The sequence below is a fragment of the Dasypus novemcinctus genome, chromosome 7, assembly GCF_030445035.2.
Source record: "Dasypus novemcinctus isolate mDasNov1 chromosome 7, mDasNov1.1.hap2, whole genome shotgun sequence".
NCBI lineage: Eukaryota > Metazoa > Chordata > Mammalia > Cingulata > Dasypodidae > Dasypus > Dasypus novemcinctus.
This window is the reverse complement of record NC_080679.1, coordinates 11,761,565-11,770,340: the sequence shown is the minus strand read 5'-3', so window position 1 is coordinate 11,770,340 and position 8,776 is coordinate 11,761,565. Positions and strand designations below refer to the sequence as shown.

General features: G+C 60.6%; 1 protein-coding gene across 1 annotated transcript; it reads right to left on the bottom strand.

The window, feature by feature from the left end:
- Window positions 1-4,488: 4,488 nt before the first annotated feature.
- Window positions 4,489-8,539, bottom strand: NPPC (natriuretic peptide C). Its single transcript, XM_004447056.5, has 3 exons — window positions 8,308-8,539; window positions 7,540-7,850; window positions 4,489-4,577 (listed from the first exon to the last, which is right to left on the bottom strand). Exons 1-2 carry the CDS (start codon window positions 8,395-8,397, stop codon window positions 7,560-7,562), a joined length of 381 nt encoding a protein of 126 aa, XP_004447113.1. The 5' UTR covers window positions 8,398-8,539; the 3' UTR covers window positions 4,489-4,577; window positions 7,540-7,559.
- Between the last annotated feature and the right edge of the window lie 237 nt (window positions 8,540-8,776).

Genomic DNA, 8,776 nt, shown 5'->3' with positions numbered 1-8,776 from the left:
CCTGTGTGGCGAGCTGAGTGCCCACGTGAGTGCCCGTATGGCTAGCCAAGTACCCACGTAGTGAGCTGAGTGCCTGTGCGAGTGCCCATGTGGCAAGCCAAGTGCCCATATGAGTGCCCGTGTGGGGGGAGAAGGAGGGGGGAGGGAAAAAAAGGGAACCCAAGAAAAAGGGGGCAGAACAAGATATGGAAAACATACAAAGAAAAAGAAAATGCAGTGAACTCAAAGGCCACGTCGGAGGCAATTAAGAACAGATTTGGGGAAACGGACTTGGCCCAGTGGTTAGGGCGTCCGTCTACCACATGGGAGGTCCGCGGTTCAAACCCCGGGCCTCCTTGACCCGTGTGGAGCTGGCCATGCGCAGTGCTGATGCGCGCAAGGAGTGCCGTGCCACGCAGGGGTGTCCCCGCATAGAGGAGCCCCACGCGCAAGGAGTGCGCCCCGTAAGGAGAATAGCCCAGCGTGAAAGAAGGTGCAGCCTGCCCAGGAATGGCGCCGCCCATATACTTTCCGTGCCGCTGACGACAACAGAAGCGGACAAAGAAACAAGATGCAGCAAATAGACACAGAGAACAGACAAGGGGGGGGGGCGAGGAATTAAATTAAAAAATCTTTAAAAAAAAAAAACAGATTTGGTGCAGTGGACAATTAAATCAGGGACATGAGAACAAGCTCAAATTTTAGAAAAGGGCAGCGAATAGGCCCACGGTGGTGGGAGGGGGGAAGTCCACCAGGCAGGGGACACTGTTGACCGGCACCGCCAGTGGGGAGTGGAGAGGAGTGGGGAGTGGGGAGGGGAGCTAGGACTGCGCGGCCACACGGGACCGGAGCTGCTGGTGGCACCCCAGCCTTCCGAGGCAGTGGGTCCTGGAGCTGCTGCACCAGGCGAGCACCTCCAGCGGTGCCGGCAGCCCCTGGTACATCCGGGCCTCACACCTGCTGCCAGTCTGCCAGGAAAGCCGCCTAACCCGAGCCTCCAACCCACAGCCCTGCCCCGGGGGCTGCCTCCTTCTGGCTGGCGCCTGGGTGGGTTTAGCCAACCCCAGGCCCCAGCAGGAGGCGGGGTGAGAGGCGAGAGGAGGTGGGGCGGTTCTCCCTCCCCGTGCCCTGCTTTGGCGCCACCTGCCCACAGGGGCTCCTGCACTTAGGGGACCCTCGGCCACCTTCAGCCCTGGGGGAGCCGCTGGCTGCCCTGGGGCCTCTGTCCTGCTGCCGACCTCTGTCCTTATAGCCTCCCCGCGGGCACTGTCGGCGCTGACTTCCGGTTCCTGGTGGGGTCTGACCGATACCCCCTTCCCCCCTCATCGGCCCTAACCGAGGGTGGGGGCTCCTTGGCCTCCCCCTGCCCTGCAGGGCTGAGGGCTCTTCCTCGGGGCCACAGGGCTGGCCCTGCCCGGGTGCTGGGGGCCAGCTCTGCCCACGCGGCCCCCATCTGCTTTGGGGTCCTGCTTCGAGGAGGCCCCCCACCCCCTGTGCAGCCGGTGGGAGGCAGGCTCCCGGGGCTGCCGCCCCTGTGGGGGGCAGGGGCACCTCTCTGAAGAACCCTTTACCTGGGCTTAATAGGACCTCGCCTCCAGGCATGTTCGGGACCCTCGGTGGAGGGGATTCTTGGGCCCTGTCCCCCCGGCCAGGACTTGGACATGTCCACAGCCGCAGCACCCAGGAGTTTCAGTTTGGCCGGGGTCCCTGGGTGGGCTCGGCGGCTCTCCCCCCACCCCTGCCCCCGCCGCCGCCAGCAACTGACCTGGTCGGGAAAGGGAATGCTTCCTCCAGGGCTCTGGGGGGGCCTGGCGCCCGGCACCCGGGCTCTCGTCACCTCCCCTGTGCCTTGGCTTGCCCCACCCACTCGGCCTTTCCCAGGGACCCTCCAGTTCTGAGGGGTGCCCGCCCCATCTCCCGCAAGCCCCTGGGCCCATCTCTCTGAGCTGGTCCTGGTGGTTGTGGGACCCGAGTGGAAGAAGAGCCATGGGGTCTCCAGGCAGCTCAGGAGACGGGTGCTCGCTGTGAGGCTAGGGGGCCGGGAGCTCTGGGGTAACCCTCCCGGGCTTCCTGGTTATATGCTCACCCTTCCTGGTGCGTGGGGGCCTCAGGTTTGGAGGTACAAGGAGGCACTGGGTGAAGAGCAGCGTCCAGTGCCTGGGGCAGAGGGGCTGGCCTTGGCCTGGTGGGGGCTGACATGGGCAAGCGAGGCTCGTGAATGCTGCTGGAGGGCTGCTTGGGAGGACGGCATGTGTGGCGTGGGCCTGGGGGTCCCTATCAGCCCTGGGCCCCTAGCAGCCCAGTCCTGCCCACACGGAAAACCCCTGGACCTCTGGAGGTGGCTCTGAACTCACTGCCCTTCTGATCCTGCACGGAGCCCGCGGTGTGACACCCCACCTGCCTCCGCCACCGCCCGGGTCGCCCCTCTCAGCCATCCCCCGTTCAGTGTCTGCAGGTGGCCCAGTGAACCGGGGCACTGACAAGGCCTGCGCGCTGGACCCCTTGGCCGCATTGCGTGGGTGCCCGAGTTCTGAGCCACTGAGGCGGGAGCAAGGCTGGGGAAGGGAACCCCAGAAAGGCTGCTGGAAACGTCCGCCAGGGCAGCGGCTGAGGGGATGCAGTGGGAAGGGCCCTAATCTTTTTTTTTTGTCTTTATTTTTTTAATATTACATTAAAAAAATATGAGGTCCCCATATCCCCTCTACCCCGCTCACCCCACTCCTTCCCCCTAACAACAACCTCCTCCATCATCATGAGACATTCATTGCACTTGGTGAATACATCTCTGAGCACCGCTGCAACGCATGGTCAGTGGTCCACACCGTAGCCCACACTCTCCCACAGTCCACCCAGTGGGGCCCTAATCTTGCTCCCGCTGGAACGTGTCCCCAGAGCAGTATCTCACCTGGGTGAGGTCACTGTGCCGGCCGCACACCTGCTGGGAAGAACCTGCCACCGGAGGGCCCCTTGGGAGCGAGGGCCCCAGGCCGCGGCCTCCTCCCCAGCAGCACTGCTCCTGGACGAGGCCCACCCGCCGGCCCTGGGAACTGCTGTGCTGGTATGGTCAGTGCCCCCCGACCCTGCTCTCCCCCAAGAGAGCACAGAGGTCGGGTGAGGCACAGAAGTGTCCCCACACCCAGGAAGTAGCAAGATCTCAGAAGAGAAGTTTCGCTGTTGGTTTCTGGGAAAGATGATTCACGGTCACGGTTTCAGCTCCGCGGTGCAGGGGGACCTTGACGGCGAGAGGCTTCAAGCGAAAAGAAAACCCGCGCCTCGCTCAGAAAACACGACCCACCGCCCCAGTGGGAAATCTGCTCGCCCAAGAGCAGCAGGCGCGCTGGCGGGGGCCCTGGGCTGAGCCTGGGAGCTGCTCCAGGTGAAAGCCATCGAGCTGCTGCGGTCCCTCAGGCTCCCTGGCCAGTTCTGCAAGATTTGCAGGAATCTCGTGAACCGCCCCAAATCAGGAGGGCACTTTCAGTTACTGCTTTGCCCTGGTAACAGAAGTAGCATGGAGTTTAGAGACCCTAAGTCAGCTGAATTCCATTTCTTTCTTTCTTTGTTTTTTTTTTTTTTTTTTTTTTTTGAGGTAACGGGGCTGGGGATTGAACCTGGGACCTTGTATGTGGGAAGCCAGTGCCCAACCACTGAGGTGCATCAGCTCCCCTGAGCTGCCTTTTTTTGTTGTTTGTTTGCTAGTTGTTTTCTTGTTTTTAGGAGTCACTGGGAACTGAACCCTGGACCTCCCATGTGAGAAGCAGGCACTCAACTGCCTGAGCCACATCTGCCCCCTCAATTTTAACTGAACTCACAGACCTCTGATTTCACAGACGTCAGGTGCTCCGAGGAGGACTTCCTGACCTGGCCGAGCAGGTCGGGATCACCCGGGGAGAAAATCCACAAGGCTAGTCCTATCTGGGGACTCAGATTCAGTAGATCTGGGGGTGGGTGGGCAGGATGTATCTTTAACAAGCTCCCCAGGGGATTCTGATACAAATAAATCCAAAATTGGGAACATGGCCCTTGGATGCTATTTAAAAGTAAAAGGATCATCTTCATTTTTTCCCCTCTTCCTCAGACTAATTCCTCAAACTTAAATGTAATCAGTAAATAAAGACAGTTTTCGAGATGTTCATGGAATGACTTTTTTTTTTACATTTTTCAACTAGTTAGGACAAAAAACATTACAATGATTGACTTCTTTCATTTAGTTACATAAATAAAATTTTTATAAATATCTCTTTATAAACAATATAAATAGCTTTACAACATAAATACATTTATGCATGACATGAATTTACAAACAGCAATGTTTTACAGCTGGTTTTGTCAGTCTCTTAAAAACTGTCCCTTGTCATCAAGTGGTGTAGATGTGTGTGTTTCATGTATATAATATATAACTTTTTATTTTTCATTTTCAAAACAAATAAACAATAAAATCATACCCCCCCAAATAATAATAAAACAGCTGGTGTTGTGTATTCCCAGTACCAGGAAAAAAAAAAAAGAAATGTCAAAGCCACATTGCGTTGGAGGTGTTTCCAGATGCTGGGAGGCTGATGACCAAGGACAACCTCATCGCAACGAGCAAGTTCCCAATCCTGAAACACAGAGGGGGACACACGGAGCTCATTCAGGTCTGGCCCTTGGCTGAGAACGCAGGACCCTTCTAGAACCTTCCTCCCCTTTCCGGCTGGAGCGTGAGACATGCCTCTCCACCTTTACCCAGCAGCCACCTGGCGAAGGCCTTCCTGGGGAGGGCAGGGGCCCCTTCCGGGATTCGTGCTCTCTGCTGTGCCCTTGGCACCTCCGCGACCCAGCAGAGGTGGGACCAGAATGTCTGCCGGCCACCTCCTCCCCTGCAGCCTACCTACAGCCTTCCCTGGGCTCTCGGTGAGTTCGTGGAGGAGAGAATGGAAGGTCTCTCCCTCTCCCCCCTTTTCTCCTACAACACAAAACCTCAGTCAGGTGCTTGACTCTGCTTTATGTGTCTGGAAAATGGGGGGTGGCATCTGAGGAGTCAGGGAACCTGGGTTCAGATCCCAACTATGACATTTGCTTTCTGGATGGCTCTGGATGGGCTTGAGTATCGCTTTCCTCATCCATAAAATGGGATAATAGCCACTCTCAGGGCTGGCTTTCAGGGTCAATGAGAAGCCACACTTTGGGCATCAGCAGAGCGTCTGGGCACACTGCCATTCAGTAATCAGCACCTCCTTTCCTGGCTGGCTTCACTTCAGAAAGGGTCTGGGTCCAGGGTCCCCTTGAGAAGCAGAGGAAACGGTGTCTGGCACCAGCTCTGGGAAATGGACACTTAGGCTGGGCTGGTGCATTCAGAGTTGCCCAAGTCCGGGCTGTACCCTTCCCTTCTGTGCCAGGGAAAGTGCTCAGTCCCTGCTAGTGAGTGCTCAGGGCCCCAGAAAGGTGCCCTCTGAGACGAAGGGGCACTCCCCTGGATACAGCAAGCTCGGAAGGACCCAGGCTGGAAGGTCTGGTGAACTCCCACCCCCTCCCCATTGGCCACCAACTCCCTTCTCTGGTCATCCGGTCCCATCCGTCAAAACCAAGGACAGGTGCCTGAGATGTTCCTGGGGCCGGCGGACAAGGTGTTCATTCAGGTACTGGCCACATCTTGTGTCTGTTATTAGCACATCATAATCGAGACTATAATCATCAGGCGCAGCCATCGGGCCTCTGTGTAAAGCCAAAGTCAACCCCTGCATGAAACATCTAAAGGGGGTTGTCTTTTCCTTTTAAGCCCAAACCAGTGAGTTACACTCTGGACATCTCCACCAGGAGGATGCAGGGAGCAGGGTGAGGGAGGGGGAGGGCAGAGCTGAGCACCTTGAGGTGGGTAAGACTCATCTATGCTACAAGGCAGGGCTTCGAGGAGATGGAGAAACTCCCCTGGTCAAAGGGGTCAAGGAGTCTTGGCGATCTGACTCCTCTCCACCCACTTGACCATCACCTGGTGTCCACAGACAGCCCCGTCCAAGAACAAGGCGCCTAGGGGGACAGGAAGTCCACGCAATCCCTAGAAGGTCAACTAATCTTTGCTTAGAATCTGATGTACGAACTTGGTGCTTAAATCATAGACTGAAGTTCCATCTCTTTGCTGTTTAGGTAGGAGGGGAGAGAGGACAGACAGCGCGATGTTGGCTGCTAAAGGCGGGGCCTGAGTGCCAGAACCATTTCTCTCCCGGTGTCAGGTGTGAGTCAAGACCCCACAGCAGACTTAGGGGGTAGGCGCACAGCCGTGGAAGGGGACCGGATGGGAGAGGAGTGTCTGTAAGCGGAAGTGGCAGGGGCCTCTGGTCCTTGACAAACGTTTTAAGAGTGGTGGGGCCTGGGTGGCCATGGGCTAGCATTTAGTCCTCAGGTTGATCGTAAGTTAGTATGGGGTGGTGAAGAGGTTCACAATCAACTATTTTGTGCTGGAAAAAAGGCGTAGGCGATGCACCAGCAAGGTGCAAAGAAGAGTACTCCCGCGTCCTCTGCCGGGGAGGACAGTGTGGCCACTGCAAAGGCTGTAGGGGCACAGAGCCCAGCCTCCACCTGGCCCAGAGTGGGGCAGATGGGGTATGGATGGGGCCTGGAGGGGGCAAGGCTGGAAACCAGGGGAGGTCCAGTCCTAAAGCCCGTGGGTGCCCACGTCACAGGGCGGGCTGGTATTCAGGGGGCACTGCTGGGCGGCAGGAATGGAGGAGAGGGAAGGAGAGGAGGCGAGGATCTTCCCAGCAGTGAACTGCCAGGACGTGGTCCCTGGCAGGGGCTGAAGGTAGCATCAAGGTTTCCAGCCCCGGTGAGACAGGGAGCCCAGAAGCAGGTTTGGGAGACAGGTGGGTGAGGAGCTCAGTTTGGGACCTGCTAAGTTTGAGGCTGGGTTGAAGAATAAAGATTTCCTTCCATCTTCCTCTCCCTGTCCTGAAACGGCATCAGGAGCCCTGAGGGTGGCCCCAGGCCAGCCGGGGTGCGGTAGTGCCAGTCTGCCCACATGCGGGGACGAGGATCAGGATGCCCTGGAGGGGGAGACCTCCCTGGGAGACGCCAAGGGTCCCAGGAGGCCATCCTGACCTCTGGGCTGCCCACCGCCATGCCCACGCCCGGCCAGGTCTGGCTGACCAGCGCACCAACAACTCTGTGCGCTCAAACCCACCATCTCCCCTCGGTGCCCCCAGCGCTGGTGTGCCCTTGGTGGGAGATGCGTGCCACCCAGCCAAGCCTGTCTGTGCTTCTCCCGAGGCAGCCCGCGGGGTTCATCAGACCAAGCCATTCCTGGCCTTGCCAAAGAGCCCTGACCACTGTTTATCCTCACTTTCTTCATCTGTAAAATGGGACGAGGAGTGGGGTGGGGATAGAGGGTAAATGAGGTGCCAGCACAGCACCCAGCACACGCTCAGTCCCCGGCCTGGAGCTGCTGGCTCCCCTCTAGCGGCGGGCTGGGGGGCGGAACGGCCCCAGGGCCCGGGTGGGGGCCCAGGGTAACTGGCGTGCGGGCGGGGTGAAGGGCGGGCCTGGCGGGCGCCGCCGGGGAGCGGGGCGTCGGGGCTCGGTGGTACTCACCGCCGCCAGGGGTCGCCGCACTAACAGCCCAGGCCGCTCATGGAGCCGATCCGGTCCAGCTTGAGGCCGAAGCAGCCCTTGGACAAGCCCTTCTTGTTGCCGCCTTTGTATTTGCGCGCGTTGGGGTGCTCGTGCAGAAGGCGGGCCCACGCCGCCCGCGACTTGGTGTCCACGCGCAGGTCCCGGAGCAGTCGCGACCGGTCGCCCTTGAGGTTGGCGCCGCCACCCCCGGGAGCCTTGTCGCCCTTCTTCTGAGCGCTGCCCGCAGCCTGGGGCTCGGCCGGCTCCTCCCCCGGCGGGGTGCGCGGGGCCTGGTGGAGGAAAAGAGCCGGCAGGTGGAGGGGCGCGCGGTGTGGCGCCGGCACCTTTGCGCGCCCCCTGAGGCTCACCGCCACACACGCCGGCGGTGTGTCGCTTCGGAACCTCGAGCGCGTCCCCACCGATGCCGGACGGGCTCGGGCCCGCATCCACCTGCCACGCGGCCGCAACGGGCCGCCCCTTCGAGGATCCCCTTGCTCTCGCTCCTTTGCCACTCGCCAGCCGGCCACACAGGAGCAAAGGCGGCGCATCTGTCGCCGTTCTCCGAAGACTGGGCAGGTAGACCCCCGAGCCCCGGCTTCGAGGGCTCCGGAGCGCTCTCCCGGCACCTCCCGAAGGAGACGGCCTTCCCGCGCTCAGCTCCCTCCCGCGCACCGCGTTCTCCCAGGACCCCAGCCCAGTCCTCCCACGGCCCCTCACGGGCAGCGGCGGCCCTGCGAGAGCACCCACCTTCGGCGGCGCCCCGGGCTTGGCTTCGGAGGGCCGGAGCGAGAGTAGCGTGAGCAGCAGGGCGCAGGCCAGCAGCTGGGAGAGGTGCATGGTGCCCGCGGAGTCGAGGGGCGCAGACCTGCGGCAGCAAGGGCGCGCGGGGCGGCGAGCGGACGGGCAGGCGGGTGCGGCGCAGGCTGGTGGGGCTCCCGGGCGGGCGCGGGTCCCAATGCTGCACAGCGCCGGCTGGGTGCGCTCTGAGCCCGCCGCTCCGCTCCCGCCTTTATAATCCAACCTGCCGCTGATGTCATCCTCCCGCCCACCAGGCCGCCCGGGCCAATGGCACCGCGCACACAGCCGCACCGACGGCCGGGAGGGGGCCGCGGGGGCTCCCCCTCCGCCCCCACCCTCATCCCACCCGCGAGGGATCCCGAGGCTCTGCGGGCTCTCTCGGAACTACACTTGGAGCTGCAAAGCGGCGCGCGCAAGG